Source organism: Cetorhinus maximus, chromosome 12 (assembly GCF_964194155.1).
Source record: "Cetorhinus maximus chromosome 12, sCetMax3.hap1.1, whole genome shotgun sequence".
Taxonomy (NCBI): domain Eukaryota; kingdom Metazoa; phylum Chordata; class Chondrichthyes; order Lamniformes; family Cetorhinidae; genus Cetorhinus; species Cetorhinus maximus.
Window position 1 is genome coordinate 5,734,694 of NC_135890.1, and position 24,125 is coordinate 5,758,818.

The 24,125-nt window shown below is 39.8% G+C and overlaps 1 protein-coding gene and 1 long non-coding RNA gene across 3 annotated transcripts in view; one reads left to right on the plus strand and one right to left on the minus strand.

Annotated features, from left to right (window-relative positions):
• Nucleotides 1-21,264, plus strand: part of sephs1 (selenophosphate synthetase 1) — a 60,266-nt gene extending 39,002 nt beyond the window's left edge. Inside the window, exons 4-8 of one of the 2 annotated variants that reach the window (XM_078552946.1) lie at nucleotides 7,819-7,973; nucleotides 15,297-15,387; nucleotides 15,797-15,896; nucleotides 18,206-18,418; nucleotides 19,800-21,264. In XM_078552946.1, coding sequence (XP_078409072.1) covers nucleotides 7,819-7,973; nucleotides 15,297-15,387; nucleotides 15,797-15,896; nucleotides 18,206-18,418; nucleotides 19,800-20,014 — 774 coding nt within the window. In that variant the 3' untranslated portion in view covers nucleotides 20,015-21,264. The remainder of the gene's footprint in view (nucleotides 1-7,818; nucleotides 7,974-15,296; nucleotides 15,388-15,796; nucleotides 15,897-18,205; nucleotides 18,419-19,799) is intronic. The other variant, XM_078552947.1, reaches the window with a different exon arrangement.
• Nucleotides 71-23,247, minus strand: LOC144687191 (uncharacterized). The gene is made up of 3 exons (XR_013578093.1): nucleotides 23,157-23,247; nucleotides 14,302-14,494; nucleotides 71-927 (listed from the first exon to the last, which is right to left on the minus strand). It is a non-coding gene; the product is annotated as an uncharacterized LOC144687191 (long non-coding RNA).
• Nucleotides 23,248-24,125: the final 878 nt, after the last annotated feature.

Below are 24,125 nucleotides of genomic sequence, written 5' to 3' on the forward strand. Positions count from 1 at the left end.
AGCTACAATATTGACAAAGGCATCTAAATAATGCTAGTAACGTATCTTAAAAACACCACAGTTCAGAATCCATGATAATTTTGGATTTTATTAAGAAAAAGGCTATTACTAAATTTATTTTTGCTTCCAAAGTTTAACTTTTCTTCAAAGTAAAAACATGAATACAATTCTGAGCTGCTAAACTAACCTTTTTATGGTAAAAGTAAAAAGAACAGTAAACCAAAATGCTGGGGATACAGCTCCATTGGCATCTGTGAAGCAAACAGATGATTAACATTTTAGACTTGTGCACATCTTACTTTTTAGTTCTGAAGAAGGATACAAGTCCAAGATATCAATTGTTCGCTCAGCAGATGCTGACTTGCGTGCTGTGCATTTCCAGTATTTCCTGCTGACATAACCAGTGTTTTGCTGAGTCCAGTTAAAGTGTTCCCAGACTTCAATATAATACAAAGTTTATCATAGAATGCGAATGAGACCAGAATTAGTTTCTCCAGGCTCCAACTGTCAATTTACAATACTACAGCATCTTTGACATTAGTGCCACTTTGGCGAGTGTGTTACATGCAGTTGAAGAGGAAAGAGTGCTGGCTAAGTTGGTAGAGCAGTTTGGTGATTTTTCTTTAAATCTTTAAAAATATGTAATTACAGAGTTAGCACAGAATTATATAACTATTATTCATAATAGTCATTCAGGACAGATGTAAAACATTGCGGTTTCCAGGTGTTGTAGGTTGTAGAGTTGATTTATGCTTATATGAGGGGATAATGAGTGGAGGTGGGTTCTTCTCCATGAGAGAGAATCTATCCCAGGCTACTCTTGTACACATATAAACACGTTTCAGGGTAAATTTGCCAGAATCCTTGAAACAGATCACTGTCACTGCCATTCCTCAATTTTCTTAACCAGAGTTTGGATGTCAAAAGCTGCAGGGCAAGATAAAAAATTAGTACATGGAAAAGCGGCTATGTGAATTTAATGCTGCATCCATTTATATTAAGTGCACAGTTCCACAAAGGCTAGCAGTTCTTGGTAATTTGCTGTCTTTTTTTTAATGAAAGCATGGACGCTGAATACTGGCAAGACTAGTTAAATGTCCCAGCTGCCAATCAGGTATTGGTCTCCGACAATGTTCAGATACACATGCTTATTAGTATACGACAAAAAAACAGCACTTGGGAGTAGGAGGTCTAGTATCTGTTACTTTGTTTGTTTGCCCCCTCCACCCACATTGTGTGTGCTTCAATCACCTATTTCAGTGTAGGCTAGAGATCAAATTTGGCACTTTCCTGGTCCAATTGACTGACTCAGTACTAATTTATAAGAACTGTCCTGCTGAACTTTTTTCAAGATGGTGCCAATACACTTGAATAAAGAAATGGCTCTCTTGAAGAGATTATAACTCACCTTTACACCAAGCTTGAGTTGGCATCTTGCTAGAGCCTTGACACCTTGGCATCCAGGTAAAGTAGTGAAGACATAAGATTCTGGTCTCATTCAAAATGGATTTGTATGCTGGGATGTTTGGAACACTAACTTGAATGGAAGGATGATACTGGAGTTCTGAATACAACTCTTAACTGCACTTATTCTTATGATGGAGTATTGAACTGTAGAAATTGCCATTAAAAACAGATTGAAATTTATTGATTCTGTTCATAATGTGGTCTAGTTTAATGTCTGGTTCATTTTGAGCATGTGAAAAACAGTTGTAACACTTAAGTGAGCCATGTCTCTGCTTGTAGATAAAGTGGATATTCTGTTGTTCCTTGCAGTGTATTCCCATGAATAATGAATAATCTTATGCTCTTTTGAACACAACAATCATTCCTTTTCGATTAAAGTGAAAAGAAATTTAAGATTAGCCCCTATAAAACTACACACTGAAAATGCTTAGCAGAAAATTTTTATCACTTAACAAGAGTACAAACTTCAAGTCAGTTTATGATGTAGAACTGTGTATCAATAATGACCTCTCTTAGTAGGATTCTACAATTGACTCTTGTGTTCTTCAGTCTTGGAATTATTGGTTGTATCTATTGATAGTTTGTCTTTCCTTGGGCTCCCCTGCCAGCATCCATCTGGCAAGCACTCCAAAAATGGAATGCAGTTGCTAATTGGAGGGATTGTGGACTGGGTCTATCTGCATTTTTGTGTTGGCGTGGATTGGTTTAGGTCAGCACCAAAGCAATATAATTTGGATGCTGGTTATAAAACTTTAGCAGCGATAAGACATGCTGGTGGTTACTTCGTTACCCTTTCCACCAGATTCAAGTCCAATCCAAACTGCTGCTTAAAAATTTCTTCTCACTGCGAGGGATACTATCTGAGATTTATTTGGGTAACTTGAGCCCAGGTTTTAATTATTATGCACAGCACTAAACCGCTACCATTGGCAAGGCTACAAATAGCATACTCATTTAGAGGCCAAGTGTATGCCTTGATTGAGAAATAAAAACTATTTATACTGATCAGGAGTGTAAAACCACTACACAGAATCACAGAATTGTTATAGTGCAGAAGGAGGCCATTTGGCCCATCGTGTCTGCACCAGCTCTCCGAATGAGCATTATGACTGCCATTCCATAAGACCATAAGACATAAGAGCAGAAATTAGGCCAATCGGCCCATCGAGTCTGCTCCGCCATTCAATCATGGCTGATAAGTTTCTCAACCCCATTCTCCCGCCTTCTCCCCGTAACCTTTGATCCCCTTACCAATCAAGAACCTATCTATCTCGGTCTTAAGTACACTCAATGACCTGGCCTCCACAGCCCTCTGTGGCAATGAATTCCATAGATTCACCACTCTCTGGCTAAAGAAGTTTCTCCTCATCTCTGTTCTAAAAGGTCTTCCCTTTACTCTGAGGCTGTGCCCTCGGGTCCTAGTCTCTCCTACTAATGGAAATATTTTCCCCACGTCCACTCTATCCAGGCCTTTCAGTATTCTGTAAGTTTCAATCAGATCCCCCCTCATTCTTCTAAACTCCATTGAGTATAGACCCAGAGTCCTCAAACGTTCCTCATATGTTAAGCCTTTCATTCCTGGGATCATTCTCGTGAACCTCCTCTGGACCCTCTCCAGGGCCAGCACATCCTTCCTGAGATACGGGGCCCAAAATTGCTCACAATATTCTAAATGTGGTCTGACCAGAGCCTTATAAAGCCTCAGCAGCACATCCCTGCTTTTATATTCTAGTCCTCTCGAAATAAATGCCAACATTGCATTTGCTTTCCTAACTACCGCGTCAACCTGCAAGTTAACCTTAAGAGAATCCTGGACTAGGACTCCCAAGTCCCTTTGCACTCCAGATTTATGAATTCTCTCCCCATTTAGAAAATAGTCTATGCCTCTATTCTTCCTACCGAAGTGCATGACCTCACACATCCCCACGTTGTATTCCATCTGCCACTTCTTTGCCCATTCTCCTAACCTTTCCAAATCCTTCTGCAGCCTCCCCGCCTCCTCAATACTACCTGTCCCTCCACCTATCTTTGTATCATCTGCAAACTTAGCCAGGATGCCCTCAGTTATTTCATCTAGATCATTAATGTACAAAGTGAAAAGTTGTGGACCCAACACTGACCCCTGCAGAACTCCACTAGTCACCGGCCGCCATCCGCCTTATCCCCACTCTCTGCCTCCTGCCAGACAGCCAATCTTCTATCCATGCTAGTACCTTGCCTCTAACACCATGGGCTCTTATCTTACTGAGCAGCCTCCTGTGCGGCGCCTTGTCAAAGGCCTTCTGGAAGTCCAAGTAGATAACATCCATTGGCTCTCCTTTGTCTAACCTACTCGTTACCTCCTCAAAGAATTCTAACAGATTTGTCAGGCATGACCTCCCCTTGATGAAACCATGCTGACTTTGCCCGATTTTACCATGCACTTCCAAGTATTCTGAAATCTCATCCTTAATAATGGACTCTAAAATCTTACCAACGACCGAGGTCAGGCTAATCGGCCTATAATTTCCCGTCTTTTGCCTCACTCCCTTCTTAAACAGGGGGGTTACATTAGCGATTTTCCAGTCCTGTGGGACCCTCCCTGACTCCAGTGATTCCTGAAAGATCACCACTAATGCCTCCACTATCTCTTCAGCTATCTCCTTCAGAACTCTGGGGTGTAATCCATCTGGTCCAGGTGATTTATCCACCTTCAGACCTTTCAGTTTTCCTAGCACCTTCTCCTTGGTAATGGCCACCATACTCACCTCTGCCCCCCGACTCTCTTGAACTTTGGGGATGTCACTCGTATCTTCCACTGTGAAGACTGACGCAAAGTACCTATTCAGTTCCTCCGCCATTTCTTTGTTCCCCACTACTACTCCAGCATCATTTTCCAGCGGCCCAATGTCCACTTTTGCTTCTCTCTTACCCTTTATATATCTAAAAAAAATACTCTTGCAATCTTCTTTTATATTACTGGCTAGTTTACCATCATTTTTAATCTTCTCCCTCCTTATTTCTTTTTTAGTTGTCCTCTGTTGGTGTTTGTAGGCTTCCCAAACCCCTGGTTTCCCACTGCTCTTCGCCGCATTGTATGCTTTCTCTTTAGCTTTTATGCTGCCCCTGACTTCCCTTGTCAGCCATGGTTGCCTCGTCCTCCCTTTAGTATGCTTCTTCTTCCTAGGGATGAATTTTTGCTGTCTCCCCCAAATTACTCCCAGAAACTCCTGCCATTGCTGTTCCACTGTCTTTCCTGCTAGACTCATCTCCCAGTCAATTCTGGCCAGCTCCTCCCTCGTGCGTCTGTAGTTGCCTTTATTCAACTGTAATACCGTTACATCTGATTCCAGCTTTATCCTCTCAATTTGCAGGGTAAATTCTATCATATTATGGTCACTTCCTTCTAAAGGTTCCTTCACCTTAAGCTCCCTTTCAAATCTGCCTCATTACACGTCACTAAATCTAGAATTGCCTGTTCCCTAGTGGGCTCCACCACAAGCTGCTCCAAAAAAGCCATCTCATAGACATTCCACAAATTCTTTTTCTTGGGATCCACTACCAACCTGATTTTCCCAGTCTACCTGCATATTGAAATCCCCCATGATCTCTGTAACCTTGCCTTTCTTACACACCTTTCCTATCTCCTGGTGTATCTTGTGCCCCACATCCTGACGACTGTCGGAGGCCTGTACATAACTCCCATTATAGTTTTTTTACCTTTGCGGTTCCTCAACACTACCCACACAGATTCTACATCATCTGACCCTACATCATTTCTTGCTATCGATTTAATTTCATTTCTTACTAACAAAGCAACCCCACCCCCTCTGCCAACCTGCCTATCTTTTTGATAGGATGTATATCCTTGGATATTCAACTCCCAGTCCTGATCCCCTTGCAGCCATGTCTCTGATGCCCACCACATCATACCTGCCAATTTCAATCTGCGTCACAAGCTCATTTACCTTATTTTGTATACTGCGTGCATTCAGATACAACACCTTCAGTCCTGTATTTCCCGTCCCCTTTCTCATTGTCGTCCCTTTATCTGATGTGCTTGAAGTTAGATTCCTAGCCCTTTCCAAACACTTTGTCCTATTTTGTGTTCTGGAGACTTTAATAGCCTCTCCTGGGCTCTCCTTTCTTTTCAGTTTTTGTATAATTTTCCATGAAGTTGAATCCACCCCCCGCACACACTAACCTGCTGCTTTGTTTCCCATTAGTCATACTTATTGGAGTTTTACCCTCCCCCCCCCCCCCCCCCCCCCCACTTTCTAGTTTAAAGTCCTGTTGACCACCCTATTTACCCTTTTCGCTAGAACATTGGTCCCAGATCGGTTCAGGTGGAGACCGTCCCAACAGTACAGATCCCTCCTGTTCCAATACTGATGCCAGTGCCCCACGAAATGGAACCCCTCTTTCCCACACCACTCCTTTAGCCACGTGTTTACTTCCCTTATTCTCGCGTCCCTATGCCAATTTGCACGTGGCTCGGGTAGTAATCTGGAGATTATAACCCTTGAGGACCTGTTCTTTAATTTAGTTCCTAGTTCCTGATAATCCCCAAACAGGTCCTCTTTTCTAGTCTTACCTATGTTATTTGTCCCGATGTGGACCACAACAATTGGATCCTCCCCCTCCCTCTCCAATATCCTTTCAAGACTGTAAGAGATTTCCCTCACCCTGGCACCAGGCAGGCAACATACCATGCGGGACTCTCGATCCTGCGTACAAAGGAAGCTATCAATTCCCTTAATTATAGAATCCCCTAAAACTACCACTTGTCTTTTTGCTCCCCTCTCTTGAATGGCCTTTTGTGTCACGGTGCCGTGGTCAGCTGGATCATCTTGCCTACAGTCCTGTTCCTCATCCACGTAGGGAGCAAGTACCTCGTACCTGTTGGACAAGGTCAAGAGCTGAGGCTCCTCTGTTCCTGAACACAGGATCCCTCTACCTGCCTCACATGCAGTCACACCCTGCTGACCTTGACCACTGACCGGACTTGAGGTACTTAATCTACCGGGTGTGACCGCCTCTTGAAACAAAGCGTCCAGGTAACTCTCCCCCTCCCTGCCTTTTCCCTGTAACCCTGCACATTGTTTCTATTTAAATAATCATCTAATGCCCTCTTGAATGCCTCGATTGAACCTGCCTCCACCACACTTCCGGGCAGTGCATTCCAGACCCGAACCACTTGCTGTGTGAAAAAGTTTTCTCTCACATCGCATTTGCTTCTTTTCCAAATCGCTTTAAATCTGTGACGTCTCGTTCTCAAACCTTTTACAAATGGGAACAATTTCTCCCTATCTACTCCGTCCAGCCCCCTCAAGATTTTGAACACCTGTATCAAATCTCCTCTTAGCCTTCTCTCCAAGGACAACAGTCCCAACTTCTCCAATCTCTCTTCATAACTGAAGTTTTTCGTCCCTGGAACCATTTTTGTAAATCTCTCCTGCGTTCCAATCTCATGCCACCATGGAGTCAAGCAGACTAAATACAAAGGGTTACATCAACATTCCTTTTGCAAATATCTGAAACTGCAGCCATCTACAGATAATGGTATTCTAACTAAGGATTAACTAACTAATGACGCAGTGCTACCATGAACAGCATTTTTCAAATCTTCAGACTCCTGGAATTCAAATAGAATAAAATAATGAATAAGAAATAGAACTGAGTTACCTTGGTTTCATAGGTTGGATTATCAGAACCCACTGGTTATATGTTGGCTGCTGCCTATATCAGCAATGAGAAGCGCTTTAGAGAGGTTGGGGTTATTGCGTGTGGTTGGCAGGAGATCTGACACGAGCTGATCCTATGATCTGAAGTAATGAGTTAATAAACGAAAGTAATCTCGGTTTGACTTTTTAAAGTGTTTGGTTAAGGTGTTTGATGTGAGATTTGGGTACAGGAGCCTAATTAATATCATAGTGGACAAGTAATCCAGAGATGGTGAGTTCAGATTCCACCACAGCAAGTTGTGATATTCAATTCAATAAATCTGTTAATTTGCAGGCTATCACCAGCTGATGGCAGCAGAAAGTTCCTGTGCATTGTAAACTCAATGGATTCACTAATGTCCTTCAGGGAAGGGACTCTAGCAACCCTACCCAGTGTAACTTGTTCCTGACTCCAGTCCCACACTATGGTTGATTCTTAATGCCTTCTGGGCAACTAGGGATGGACAATAAATATTGGCTTTCTAGTGTCACTTGCATCTCAAGAAGTTTTAATAAGTTGCAGTTGATAGGTATGCAGCATAAATTTTACATCATGACTTGTACATCAATTTATAAAATTTTTAATAGCTAAAACGGGCTTTTAAAAATATTCAAATAATTTCAAAGTTTAATTGTGTTTCACATACAGGAGCGGGACAAAGTAATGCCACTAATAATACAGGGTTTTAAAGATGCAGCAGATGAGGCAGGTACATCAGTTACTGGTGGACAAACGGTATTAAACCCATGGATCATTTTAGGAGGTGTGGCCACTACAGTCTGTCAACCGAATGAATTCATCATGTAAGTTTAATCCTTGGTGTGTACAATTATTGTAACATGAATATGATTTGAATGTATAATGGATCAAAGATTATGAGCATTTTTTGTTATTCAAAGGAAAAGCTTGTATTTACTTATTATTCGGTGTTTCTTTACTTGAAGTTTCTTTTGAATTTAGTCATAGGTTGATGAGGAGTTGACTATAAACTGAAAAGGGTTGAAACTGATGTCTGTGGATTACAGTTTGCACTGTTGTTTCCACTCCTAGTGGATCTACTAAGCTGTGTAACTCATTACAAATCAGTGTAGAGGACTTTTCCAATCACTATAAGGGTTATACTCCAATTGACACAAGATGTCAGACAATCCAGCACTAAAAAAATTGTCAAAATGGATCCTAACCTTGTATCCCACACAATCAGTATTCAAGTCCTCAATAAAGAAGAAAAATAATCTTGGAAAATCAGCTAATGGCTTTCTTCCTTGCATTGTATTAATTAGACATACATAAATGGACAAAACTAGAAGCATTTCATTCTTCCCACTGCAATTTATAGGTATTGTTTATCCCAAAAAGTGCAACTGATTTGTTAATAAGGGGACAGAGTCCTGTTTGAATAAGAATCATACATTTTGCACATCCAGTATCATGAGATGCTCTTGACTAGTTTGTTTGACTTCTGTAAGTATTGTATTTCGTGTATTAGAAGAACAATAATCTGAAAATAAGATGATTCCTTGGCAATTTTAAGTTACTGATGTGATTTGTTTAAATTTTGTTTATAAAACATAAAATTCAAAAAACTTTACCATCTCATTCCTTGTGTATATTGTTTTTTCTGAATTGGCTTTTTGAAGCATAGATCTTCATTCAGCGTCTCCTTCAGTAATTATGGTCAAGATGGAAGGCTCACCATTTAGCTTTTATGAGCATGACCCTGTGTCATGCCACAGCTTTTTTTTGAGTACTGGCTGCCCAAGTTATTTTTATTTTTTTTAAGTTATTTATAATCTTAATTAGGAATGTGTATTGAGAATCATAAACTTACTTTTGGCTTGTGTAATTTTCCAAAAATACAACTAACAGAGGAAACTGATCACTTTATAACTAGTTTGCATTTTTAAAAAATCTCTAGTCTTATGGAGAAAAATAAACTTTTTGCAGAACTTTATTGTTGTAGTTTTGACAGGTTGAATATTCAAAATTTTCACAGAACAAAGCTTTGACTTTTGAATCTTAAAATTGCACTCTGGCGAGAGTCACAGTTTGCTGCACATTTGTGTACTTAACACCCCTTTTTCATGCCTCAAGTTGCAATACTTTTTTAATTGGGAATTTGACACAATAGTAATGCACCCAAAATGGAATAGAAAAATGTTTGTGCACATCCCATTTGTAAGTAATTATATTTTTCTTTAGAGAATTATTATTGAAAATGTTGACATGATGGTTATCTAGGTAGCACTTTCGATTGTGCTTGGTTTGGATTTAAATTAATGTTAATGAAAGTAAACACTCCTGATTCAAATTTGCATGCTTCTGAAGACCGTTGTAGGACACCTGTTTGATGTCAATATACGCATCCCCACTCAAGTCCACTGACCGGAAAGACCTCATGTTTGCATGACTGCTTCACGTACACTGATATCATGAGATGGCTCATGTTTGTATTGTTGAAAAATTGTGTATATTTTGCACTTCCAAAACAACAATTGATTTCGTTGATAAGCCTCCATATAGTAGGGTGGCAATTTTGTGGTCAATTCAAATACTTTGTGGTTTTTTGTACTACTAAGTGGCTGCCTGTAGTTATATGTGCAGCATTAGACCTAGTCTTTTCATACACTCTACTTTGGGACTTTAGGCTTTAACATAGCACAGACTTAAACTAGTCATCAAATGTAGATAATTGCCATTTGATCATTTAGATCGAATTATAAGTAATAAGTACAAATGAGTTTCCATTTGGGCAAGCCCTGAAAGAAATCTGAAATAATAGAATGCTGCTTACTTATGTTGGTCTCCTCTTCCCTTCCTAGAAAGTGTCTGGTCTCTCTCCGGCACAGGAGAAATGATAGCCTTGTCTTTTAGGAAATTACAGGCAAGAAGTTGCACCCTCATTCTTGATATACAGTCTTGGCACCAGAGTATTTTGTCGCCCTCTGCTGCTGTAATTTTGCTATTTTTCGCTTATATAGTCATTGACTATCTAATGTTAATATTTTAATAAAAATGTGAAAAATTTAATTTGGATTCTTTGTGATTCCATGAGTAATTGAGCCATAAAGAACAAAAGGGTCCTAAATTTAATCTCACCCCATTTCAGCCAAAACAGCAGTTGTGATGCTACAATTGACATCAGAGCCCAAGAGAGTAAAAAGAAGAAAAATTAGCCAATGGCTTGTTGAAAGTACGTGGATCTAGATATCTTCTGAGGGTATACCAAGCTTGACTGTTGTGCATTCTGGGGTAAACTACCTTACCACACTTTCGAGGCTTGCATATAAATAATGGCTAGTTGGGAAAAGCCTAGATAGCTATGAAACCAAGACAATGAAAGGAAACAGTGCCGTCAGAGGAATAGAAAGAAATTTGTGGGGAGGAAATAATAATCCTATCAGCTGTGTTTATTTTTCTTGTATGGATATGGCATCCTCCCATCGTTAAGAATTTGTGCAACAGGATATTTTACTTTTTTAAAATTCATTTATAGAATGTGGGCATCGCTAGGCTAACATTTATTACCCATCCCTAATTGCCCTTGAGAAGGTGGTGGTGAGCTGCCATTTTGAACCGCTGCAGTCCATGTGGTGTAGGTACACCCACAGTGCTGTTAGGCAGAGAGTTCCAGGATTTTGACCCAGCGACAGTGAAAGAACAGCAATATATTTCCAAGTCAGGATGGTGAGTGACTTGGAGGGGAACTTCCAAGTGGTGGTGTACCCATGCATCTACTGCCCTTGTCCTTCCAGATGGTAGCAGTCGTGGGTTTGGAAGGTGCTGCCTAAGGAGCCTTGGTGAGTTTCTGCAGTGCATCTTGTAGATGGTACACACTGCTGCCACTGTCCATTAGTGGTGGAGGGAATGAATGTTTGTGGAAGGGGTGCCAATAAAGCGGGCTGCTTTGTCCTGGATGGTGTCAAGCTTCTTGAGCGTTGTTAGAGTTGCACTCATCCAGGCAAGTGGAGTGCCTTGTGGATGGTGGACCGGCTCTGGGGAGTCAGGAGGTGAGTTACTCACCGCAGGATTCATAGCCTCTGATCTGCTCTTGTAGCCACAGTGTTTAGATGGCTGATCGAGTTCAGTATTTCTGGTCAATGGTAACTCCCAGGATGTTGATAGTGGGGTATTCAGCGATAATAATGACATTGAATGTCAAGGGGTAATGGTTAGATTCGTGCTCGCTCTTGTTGGAGACGGTCATTGCCTGGCACTTGTGTGGTGCAAATGTTACTTGCCACTCGTCAGCCCAAGCCTGGATATCGTCCAGGTGTTGCTGCATTTGGGCATAGACTGCTACAGTATTTAAGGAGTCGCGAATGGCACTGAACATTGTGCAGTTATCAGTGAACATCCTCACTTTTGACCTTATGATGGAAGGAAGGCCATTGATGAAGCAGCTGAAGATGGTTGGGCCTCGGACACTACCCTGAGGAACTCCTGATGTGGTGTCCTGGAACTGAGATGATTGATCTCCAACAACCACAACCATCATCCTTTGTGCTAGGTACGTCTCCAGCCAGCTGAGAGTTTTCCCCCTGATTCCCATTGACTCCAGTTTTGCTCAGGCTCCTTGATGCCATACTCGGTCAAATGCTGCCTTGCTGTCAAGGGCAGTCACTCTCACCTCACTTCTGGAGTTCAGTCTTTTGTTCATGCTTGAATCAAGGCTGTAATGAGGTCAGAAGCTGAGTGACCCTGGTGGAACTCAAACTGAACGTCAGTGAGCAGGTCATTGCAAAACAAGTGCCGTTTGATAGCACTGTTGATGACCCCTTCCATTACTACTGATTATCAAGAGTAGACTCATCGGGCGGTAATTGGCTGAGTTGGATTTGTCCTGCTGTTTGCATTTAGGCCATACCTGGGCAATTTTCCACATTGCCAGGTAGATGCCAATGTTGTAGCTGTACTGGAACAGCTTGGCTAGGGATGTGGCACTTTCTGGAGCACAAGTTTTCAGTACTATTGCCAGAATATTGTCAGGGCCCATAGCCTTTGCAATATCCCGTGCCTTCAACTGTTTCTTGATATCAAGTGGAGTGAATCGAATTGGCTGAAGAGTGGCATCTGTGATGCTGGGGACCTCCGGAGCAAGCTGAGGCGAAACATCCACTCGGCACTTCTGGCTGAAGATTATTGTGAATGCTTCAGCCTTATCTTTTGCGCTAATGTGCTGGGCTCCTCCATCATTGAGGATGGGAATATTTGTGGAGCCTCCTCCTCCTGTAGTGAGTTGTTTAATTGCCCACCATCATTCACAACTGGATGTAGCAGGACTGCAGAGCTTAGATCTGATCCGTTGGTTGTGGGATCGCTTAGGCCTGTCTATCACTTGCTGCTTAAGCTGTTTAACACGCAAGTAGTCCTGTGTTGTAGCTTCACTAGGTTAACCCCTCATTTTTTAGAATGCCTGGTGCTGCTCCTGGCATACCCTCCTTCATTCTTCATTGAACCATGGTTGATCCCCTGGCTAGGTGATAATGGTAACATGGGGAATGTGCCAGGCCATGAGGTTACAGATTGTGGTTGAGTATAGTTCTGGCCCACAGCGCCTCACGGATCCCCAGTCTTGAGTTGCTAGATCTGTTCGAAATCTATCCCCTTTAGCATGATGGTAGTGCCACACAACACAATGGAGGGTATCCTCAATGTCAAGACCAGACTTTGCCTCCACAAGGACTTCATGGTGGTCACTCTAACCGATACTGTCAAGGACAGATGCATCTGCGGCACGCAAGTTGGTGAGGATGAAGTCAACTATTTTTTTCCCTCTTGGTTCCCTCACCACCTGCTGCAGATCCAGTCTAGCAGCTGTCCTTTAGGACTTGGCCAGCTCGGTCTGTGGTGGTGCTTCTGAGCCTCTCTTGGTGATGGACATTGAAATCCCCCACCCAGAGTACATTCTGCGCCCTTGCTGCCCTCAGTGCTTCCTCCAAGTGGTGTTCAACCTGGAGGAGCACTGTATCAGTCCAAGGATAAGTTTTGAAATATTGCATGCTGCTGGTGAGTCTTTGCGTGCAGGGTTCGTGGATCCCGAGATTTACATCCTCAAACCTAATACAGAACATACCCCCTATTGTTCACAATGCATTTATTCATTGTGAGAATTATTAGTCTTGTGATAAGTACTACATATGTGTGTCTGAAAGGTCACAGTTTGATCTTACCTCTTTGGTTTACACTATTTAGTGCATATAGCAGCGTTTTGATAATTAATTTTTGTGCAGCTGAATGTACTTCACAGTATGTTGATACAACTGAATTTTATGATTAATTTTTCAATTTCCTATTCTGGGAGATTGCTTTCATTTGGCAGCTACTTCCTTCAGTTACTACTTAGAGAAGTCATTAGCTTGTGTATCTGCTTCTGCACTTGCCAGGCCTTGCTTTTCCATCCATTAAAGTGAATAGTTGGGGAATTGCAGTGGAAAACCATGTCCATTGTGTCCATTTTTCCAAAATAGAAGTAACTTAAGAACTGTTGGTGAACTGTTGCTTCCTTGAGTGAAAGAAAGTGAATGTTTTATGATCTGTGATTGACATGAAAAATGGAAAACCGATGACTTAATACAACAACATAGCAATAATATTTTCTAATGTAACTTGTACTCCAATTGAGTATGCACCATTAAGAAACATAATTGGTGAGTCTGTTTTTCTCCACAGTATTCAGACCAATCTCTTTTCACTCTTTAAAAAAATTTATTCAGTGATGTTTTCCATTCGAATTTGTGTATGTTTTTCAATGCAAGCAAAAAAAAGTCTGCCATCCTTCTATTATCTTAATGAGAAAAAGCAGTAAAATTGATGAGACTGGGGTAATTTTTGCATGAACTTTTGCATTGTGTTTTCAAGACAAGTCCTTTGGATGCTGTTATGTCTTGTACTCAAAGCAATTCAGTCGATTTTGGGTACATAGAGGGGCACAAAGAGGATGTGTTATTGTCAGCTGTTATACAATTTGTAGTAAATGTCTTTATTGTAGCTGATTAAGTAACTCTGTGCAAATGAATTAGAGCCAGGCTCACGATTGAAGACTTTGATATAATAAAATGTTGCATTTTATTGACTTCACTCTTTAAACAAATGGATAAAAATATTAATTTTGCATGGCCTGAATTTTACCTTTGGTGGGCGCGGTCAGGAAACGGATCGCTGACTGCAATTGGCCCCCAATTAATGCCCAGCCAGCGTGAAACGTGCGCTGAAATGCTCAGCGCTGCTGGGGTGGGGGTGGGCAGAGGGTGGGCGATGACGTTTCCGTGGGCACAGATGAGTGCTATGAGTAAGCTGTCTTGGAGCTGGAGACCTGAAAAGGCTGAAATAAAGGTTTAAAAAGCTGAGAAAAGTGTCCATGCATCATAATCAATCACCTGAAAATATAGCTGTTAAAATTCTGTCCACAGAAACTTATTTTTATTTTATTTCATCACGGAAATTTCATCCTGCACCTGGATGAGGTTTGATGAAAAATGCAAAGTCCGCCTGGCCGATTCGCCCGTCCGCAAGCCGTAAGGTTGGACGGACAATGAAAAATCTGAGTCAATGCGCCATTAATGGGCTTAGTTACCCTCAATTGTCAGCGGGCGTGCTTCCAATTTTTGCACACGCCCGCGGAGCGAAATATTGCACGAGTGCGCGATAATGTTGGGGCACTTGCCCGACATCTTCTCACACGATTATGCCTGATCGGGTCAGGCATGTTCCTGTCCATGGGACGTAAAATTCTGCCCCGTGACTTTAGATGGGTAGAAGTAAAAACAGTATATGATTTTTAGTTGCATGCAGGGTATCTTGTTTTATTTGACTAAGCTTTTTTTAAAAAAAAACTAATGTGTGAAATTGAGAACAATCGTGGAATTCACATAGTTTAGTCTTTAACATGTTATTCTAAAGCTTTTCTAGAGAACTTACAAATATATACCATGCTGGGCAGATAAATTGGTCGTCCAAAATTGGTTGGTCAAGCTTTCTTTTTTAAGCTAACTAACTTGTCAAAGTTGTATGTAATTCAGTAGTTATAGGTATGTAACTTAGCTGATAACTTGCTACTCCATTTGTCAACTTATTTATTGCATGTTTCTTCATGACGCGTTAAACTGGTTTTAAATATTTTGCAGGCCAGACAATGCAGTACCAGGCGATGTTTTGGTACTAACGAAACCACTTGGGACTCAAGTAGCAGTTGCTGTGCACCAGTGGCTTGATATTGTGAGTACTTGGACACCAATATTGTGCAGGTTTTTGCTTTTAAGTTATTTGATATAGGTAACAATTATTTATGCCCTCCTTCCACTAAAAAATAAGTACACACTGTTAATTTTCAAAATTCAATTTGAAACTATGTTCAAGTCAGAATACTTGATTCTTTTTGCAATTGTGTTGATGAAAAATTACTGGCATTGCCATGGACGCAACAAGATGATCTTTCACATTATTAGCTTGTTTTTGTTAAATTAAATAGTTCTACATGTGTACACTTGTTTATCACTTTTTAAAAAAATACATTTTATTTTAAGGTTTTGTTTTGGGAATGTGCATTTGTAAAATTATTCCTAATATGAAGTAGGAATTTTCAGTATAGTTTTATGATAACTGCCCCATGGTTTTTTACAAACAGCCCGAAAAATGGAATAAGATTAAGCTTGTTGTCACTCAAGAGGATGTGGAGTTGGCTTACCAGGAAGCAATGATGAATATGGCGCGTTTGAACAGAACCGGTATGCTTGAGTGATTTGTTCCATTGTTGATAAAAGATACAATAAGAATATCAAATAATTTGTCCTTTAAGAAAATAAGCTTCATCCTACTTGAGAATGCGTGCTAGAGTCTAAAATTTCAGATCAATTGTATGTACGCTGTTATTGCTGGTCTCTTCATTAATAAATAGGTGACTTCTGTTATATTGTATGTGAAAACAGAACTTGTTGCCTAATTCTCTGCCATCGTCTTTGCAGAATAAAGAACATTCCCCCCCTCCCGCCCCCAATTTTATAAGTAATGTGAGAATGTAGGAAGGTTATTTAACTTCAGCTGCAGCTTGGTTATTAATATCATCACTGAGTTTGGTCAAACAGCTAATCACCCCCCGTATGTAGACTTGCTGAAGTGACAAGGCAATCTTAAACATATTAGCAACCTGTTTAGCCTGCTGAAATTGTAGGCCATACCTCTTTGATTTTTTATCTCCTTTCTGCCACAATAGGCAGTATCGCTAAACACTGGCCAATCATTGTTAGAATTGAAACACTGTCCTATGTCCACCCAGAACAATCAAATGCTTCTCCTTCCTGAAAATAGATCAGTGAAGAACTGTTGAAGTTGAAGTGCAAGTTAATATTCACTTAAAATACAATTGCCAAAACAGGTGTGACTATATGTAATCACATTTAATGGATTATTCTTTGGATGTTTCTATTGGGGAGAGCGCACGAGTACGACATTGAGATAGATGACCAGCCATGACCGTATTGAATGGCGGAGCAGGCTCGATGGGCCGAATGACATACTCCTGCTCCTATTTTCTTTGTTTCTATGTTTCTGTTAGTGCAGGCTTTTGGATTACTGGTCCAGTCACATAACTGATACACTACCATATCATATCCTCAGATTGAAGGAGTGCTAATTTGAGCATGTCTGGCACACAACAAGTTCAGCCATCTATCAGCAAAACTGGCTGGTCTGCATCATCCACCATCAGGCCTCCTACTTCTTCGCCAAAACTGATTACTACTCAATGTAGCGTATAGCAAGTCCAACTAGCGATGGAGTAGTTCTGGACTTAGGTTCAAGGAGTGAAGCTGGGCAAGTAGAAGGGAATCAATGGGGGAGGCTATTTTGGTGGTAGTGATCATAATTCAGTTAGGATTTAGTGCAGTTTGCATTTTTATTGCAGAATCTTAAAAAAAATCGTGATTCCTAATGAAATTAATTCTGCTCCATTCCCTGTATTGACCTCTGTTACTGCTTCCAGCTGCTTACTGATACTACTTTAGGGATATGCACACTGGTATGTCCTGTGAACTAGAATGCCTGTTGATCTTGTAGTTTTGTAAGATCATCAGTTCCCAGGAGCAGCACTGTTTGGTCCCCAGAGAAAGCAGTTAGCATAAAGTTAGTGTCAAGAGCAGTGAATCAGGCTGCTTCTTTGAACTTGGGGAAGGGGAGAAAAAAGAGCAGTGGCGTGTCAGTGTGAACAGGAGGAAAAGGGAATAATTAATCTAGAATATTTTAACAATTAGTTATCCCAAGTGAGCACTCAGAAGATAGATACACAATATAGTCTACAGTTTCTCTGCAAGAAACGAGGAAATTCCCCACAATTTTCCTTTGTGTTCACCTAAAATGAGGACTTTTTTTGTAGCATAAGCATGTTGCAGGCAACTGCCATTCTGCCTGAGGTTAACTGAATTGACACAGAACAGCTATCGAACTTGTCACTTTTCTTGATTTGTGTAGTTCAGTACTACATTTATCTGCTGATCCATCTGAGAAACTAGCCCAGCCACCAATTTAATCAAATTGCAGGAACAATGGATGTTTTAGTTTAGAAAAAAATCTTGAATGTTGCTTTTTCTGTGAATGTGGAGATTTTGCTATAGCTTAGCAGCTTGGTTAAATTGAAGTTTTTAGCACAATCACAACAGTAACAACCCCTTCTCAAATTATTCAATTAATAAGTTTTTAATAAATTGAGCGTTTCTAAAATTTAAAAAACATAATGACTTTAGGGGGTTTGTTTTTAACTATATGCTGTTTAATGTCCTTATTCTTGATCCTTTACTTAGCCATAGAATTTTAGCCACCCAGGATAGGTGTGAGTTGCAAAGGCACTCAGCATTGCAATAGGATCTCCCATGTGATGTTTATAAACCTATACTGGCAGTCCTATCTAAAGTCAATTTATGATTTATTTGCTTAAATGTTCAAGTATATTATATATACTCAAGTCTGCAACATATCTGCAAACAGGTTACAATATATGCCTGGTAATGCAGCAGTATTTCTGACATCATTTTCTGTTTTGCAGCTGCTGGCCTTATGCACACCTTCAATGCACATGCAGCCACAGATATTACAGGCTTTGGGATTCTTGGGCATGCTCAGAACCTGGCAAAACAGCAAAGAAATGAAGTGTCATTTGTTATCCATAACCTGCCTGTCCTTGCTAAAATGGCAGCTGTGAGCAAGGCATGTGGGAATATGTTTGGGTTGATGCATGGCACTTGCCCTGAAACCTCAGGTAATTTTTATGAATATTATTTTTGAAAATGTGTGACTTTTAATATTCATACTATATTCCTGGAAACTACGAAGCACGTCATACACAGCTGGGTAGACTGGCATGTACGTTTCTGCAATGTGCGGTAATTGAGTGTCAGCTTGGCTTAGTTGACTCTGGCCATATAACAGGATTTAAGTTCATAATCTAGCCGTGTCCCCCCACCCACCCCACTCTTCTCCCAGGGCACTCCTGACGAATTTGTTTGAGGTCCTGTCTGCCTGTAAAGGAGAGACTTGAGTTTATATAGCACTTTTCATGACCACCGACGTTTCAAAGCGCTTTAGTCAATGAATACTTTTGAATTGTAGCCATAGTTGTAATATAAGAAATGCTGCAGCTAGTAGTACACAGCAAACTCCTATGAACAGCAATGTGAAAATGACCAGGTAATCAGCACTCCCTCAACACTGGACTGGACTGTCAGCCTTGATTTTGGTGCTCAAGTCCTGGAGTGAGAATTGAGACTCAGGTGCGAGGGCTACCAACTGAGCCATGGCTTTAACATCCCTCTGTTTGAAGAACGGAATTCTGGTGCCTTGGCCAAAAGTCCCTTTGTCAAAAACAGAATAAATGGTCATTCAACTTATTTTTGTTTGATCTTAAAGGTACAGATTGCCCGTCACATTTGTCTACATAGTCACCGTACTCCAAAAAATAATTAATATAAAGCACACTGAAGTTTTAACAATTTGATAGAGCTATTTAAATGCCAGTATCTTATTTCTATAGACTTGAAAAAATTGAAAGTTGTGTTGATTTTAATTTTTTAGCTTCACACTTCTTCCAACAGTATCACTGCATTTTTATAGGGAAATTTATCTGATAGTACATTGCCTGGTTATTTAACTCATAGAGTTTGCCTTTGTGATACTTGTGTAATTATTGGACCTTTGGTGTGGTACCTGAATCAGTGGTACGGGCTCATTTTAATGAGTCACATTTTAATCTTTTCCTGACTCTCCAACTGCTCAATTGAAGGTGGAGCACTTGCTGAATTATAATTTTGTCGGTGCTGACCATCCTCTAGTGCCCTAAAGGGGCACTGTTTACATGTAAGCCCGGAGAAACATGAGTACTCTTTCAATTTTAGGGTTTGCAACTGAGCCCAACACTGTCTTCCTTCATGTTTGCACTTGCAAGCTTCCTGATAGGGATCCCTAAATGGTGAGTGGGAGCAGGAACTCTCTCTGTTTCTTGGCATCCCATAACCAATGGGTAGATACAGAGAGCCCACTTATAATGACTATAATTGCATGAGCAGATACTCCTTCAGCTTTAGCTATCACCATGTTCTGATGGTGGCATAAGATGCTGACTTGTAAAACATGTTTATTTGCAGGAGGCCTTTTGATCTGTCTTCCAAGGGAACAAGCCGCTCGGTTTTGTGCAGAAATAAAATCACCAAAATATGGCGAAGGTTATCAGGCATGGATAATTGGGATAGTGGAGAAGGGCAATCGTAGTGCCAGGATCATAGACAAACCACGGATCATCGAAGTAGCTCCAACAGTTGCAACACAAAATGTCAATCCAACTCCTGGTGCCACATCTTAAAAGAAAAAATGCACATAAAAAAGATGACATTTATTGCAGTTCTGATGCCATCCCAAGCAACTTTGTAAATTTAACTTGTCTGCCTAGTGTCGGCCTTTTGGCAGATCATGCGTGGATATAAAAATAAATCCATTGCCTTGTTTTTCTGTTACATTAACTGAAGATGCACCTAATACTAAGGCAGCTTCTAAGTTGAGAACTTAATATCCAATACTGTTGATTCATTTTGAATCTTTAGACACTTACTGTCTGTGCCGCATAGGCTCTCTTAAAGTGCTTCATGTAGAGCACATCTTACCAACGGCAGTGCAGCAGCATTTCATTTGTCTGGTCACTATATTAGATGAAAACTACTTGTCAGCAAATTTGTTGCCTTGAAAGCTTTTCAGAAAGAGTTACAGTTGTTATAACGATTAATGGAATGCAGCAGTTTGCATGATTTCATTTGGTCTTTGGTTTGTAATGTTTTTTCACACACAGTTAAGATGTAATGTTAGTGTTGACTTTACTCAGTTGATCTGTCTGTAAAAACGAGTAGGTCCTCTGTGCTATATTCGCATGGCCAGCACTTCACCTGGAAGAGAAATATTTCTTTCCAATATGGTAAATCTTAAACAAAAATGTTATCATGGTATGTTTTCTATTATTTTGTAGCAAACACAGATGTATGTGCTAGTTTACACTGTGGTTCACTGTTTTATCATGCAGAAAATGTTGCAGACCAAACGAAAGGCTACTGTAAAATACTCTAAGATTGAAGCTCAGATTGAACTACACTATGACTTTTTTAAAATATAATAATCAATTATGTTGACATTATGTGCTGTGGTTATTAGTGTTTAATACATTTTATATTTTGTAAAGTGATATCTGCATCTGCTTTTCTATAAATACAAATAATCTTTAGCATAATGCTGCTTAGCTTTTATTTTTTTAATTATGCTCTATTGATTCCCTGCTATTCTGTTGAACTTGATTTATATTGCCGGTGTCACATCTTGAAGTTTAACGTAATATTCTGATGAATATTTGAAGTTTTTCCACTTCTCCCCACCCTCCTCCTGCCTTCTTGTATGTTACTTTATTTGTAAGCACATGCCTTTGTTTCTGTATTGTATATGTTAAAAGTGTATTAAGACTGGGATTTTGTTACTTGGGGCCTTTTATTTGCTGCTTCACCACCTCCCCTTCCCAATAGAAATTTCACATAGCACAATAACCCAGTTCATTAAATTGGAGATTTGTTGAAATGGTTGTTGATTTTATTTTTCCTATCTCCCTACCACTCTCGCATTAAGTTATTTTGATTAATTTGTTCATTATGGCAATTTTCAGCAACGCAGTAATGCAATAAAATAGCTGTGACTTGGGCTGGTTCAGAATTCCATGTAGAGCTTTTTGAGCAGAACAGATTTATTTGTTCTAATGTGTGCTAACTTCATGGTGAAGTATGTATTGTGTCTGTGTTTGTACATCCATATTTGAGAACTTGAGTCCTTAAGGAATTGAATATTTTAAGTTCTTTTTAAAAAACAGTTCTCTTCAAATAGAAGGGTATTGCTGTCTATGTGCTCTGAAGTTTTCTATGACATCTGTTAATGTCCTGCCATGAACAACTGAAGGGTGTCTCTGTAATAGCACAAGGTTACTCCGACTATTTGCTCTACCATTATTATTTCCCTAAAAAACAGTGATAAACCTGCCCTATGATAGCAACAATAGGCACCCATTAAGGACTTTTCAAGCTCTCCAGAATTAACAAAATGTAAGCAAACAGATAGCCAAGTGGAAAAGAAATAATACAGGATCAACACATGGCAAATGTGAAACTAGATGCTTACATCAGTTTTTGCACGAGGTATTAACAAATTTAGGATCTAGTTGTTTATTCAACATCCTCTGCACCTTTCTGGGATTTTCAGGTGTACCATACCTCTGGGAAAGCACACGTGGTGGCAAATGTGATTTGTTTTTTGATGTCACTAAGCACTGATGTCAGATGACACAACCCATTTGTGGGAGAGAGTTTGCATTTCCTCAGTTAGGTAAAGTGGTAATATTTCAGGTACAGCCCATCACCTGTTCTGTCAAAGTGTTATTCCTGAATGGTTAACATTTTTCTTATTTCTCCACAGATGTTACTTTCCCTTTGTTTCCAATTTCCACCATCTGAAGTGTTTTGCTTTTAAGGAATAATGCTGTATGCTCCTAGCATAGCCCATTTAGTGAGTTAATCATGATACAAATCTCTTGAGTATTATTTTAAACTTTTATGGATCATTACATTGATTTTATTCATAGTTTGTTTTTTTTAAACTTGTGCATTGATGCAACTGGTGTTTTTCTGGTTGACACCCATGGGTTGGAACTGTTTTCAAATTTTAATTTTTTGAATCTTGTAATTCTCAAGTTAGTGCCAGTTTGCTGCTCGCAAGGTACCAGTCAATATCTTTCAGCACACCTTGTCCAAGGAATTCAACTTTGTTCTTTACAGGTGCTGATGGCTATGCCTTTTAATATCTGTCAACTAAGCCAGACACTTAAAGTCACTTAAAGTTTGAGAAAACCTGAGGAATGAAATTATATGTACCATAATTTTTAAGCAAAGTTGAAAAGAAGTTGGTGCAGCTTGATTTATTTTTTTGATCTTCCAAAATAACTGAGGACTGCAGCAGACTGAATGCTGCCTCAATTTTTTTTTAAAAGGAATGAAGCATGAAACCTGGGAATTGTAGAGACCATTTGCCTTAACATCAGTGCTGGGAAAAATTGCCCAAGAGCATTCTAGGGAATGCTATCCATGTTCATCTAAATAGCGTAAAAGCTATAGGAAAAAGTTGGTATGATGTTTGGTTTTTTTTTAAAATGGCTGTGCCTTAGAGATCTTAAATTCTGGGTAGGTTTTTTTGAGAAGGGTAATCCAGTAGATTCTCCATTGTATAATTTTGCTTGCTATTAATACTGCAGTTATTGAATCTAATAGTAAAATTACCTTTTAAAAATCAACCTAACCTTTCTTTGAAGTTTCTCAAATAGAATCTGTTAAAGGTAATCTAGTGGATTCAGATCTACTTGTTTTCTGAAAAAGGTAAAGTTTTAAAGATAAAAAGAGTCTATACAAAGCATTAAGACTGAATCCTACCTCCTGTTTGAAGAGAACCACATTTAAAGTGGATGATCCAGAAGCCGTCTATTGGCAGTGAATCTACACCATCTGGATGTAAGCATCTATTGAGAATAAATACGGAATTGTTCTTAGCAATTTGTTTCAATTTACAAATAAGTCAGCCTCCTTTGTAAGCTTAGGACCAGCTGGACAAAGGACTGCAGCAACCTGCATAGGAGTTCTGGCAAGCCAAATGTTTGAAAGGTTTTTTGTCTGAAATAAGCTGCTTAATAGACCAGTATTTTGTTGAAGATTTTGAAAAACCAAATGCTGGCAGTTTGCTCCACGTTGAGCTTCAAGCACCTTTGTAAATCAAGAGACCAAATAAACAGTGGAAAAGATTGTACTTATCACTAATTCTGATCTCAAATAAAATCTGAAAATTGTGGTCACAAATGCAAGTGTACAATCATAATTTAATTTTTTCTTTTACCCATGCTTGCAGCCATTTTAATGCCCTTAAGCCTGACACACACACAGCAATGACACGTTTGTAGATATCAGATTGATCACCATCCTCTACTGACCTCCTTATAAATGGAAGATTGCATTTAACATTTGATATGTCTTAAATAGGTCAGTGAGAAATACTACTGAGGTTGTTCTATTCATCTCATTCAAAGGAATGATTTTCTCAGAACAGATTTTAAAATCTTCTTGCTATAGAAATTTTGGTCCTGGGCCATAGAAGCTTTTGCTTTAAAGTCCCTCTAGTCTGTAAGATAAATGGTAAGTTTCGTCTTAGTTATGACCTAAGGGGTTTGAATTTTGTGCTGGAGGAATGGACATCAGCACTATTACAATCGAGATCAGCACACTTAGTTTAGATTCTGAGTTTTTTTGTGTGTTCCTTATAGGTAAATTACTGAGATTTGAAGAAAAATACAATTTCTGGAAATCTAAGAACCAAGAGGTTTGAGAGTAACTGAAAAAAGTGGCTAATGT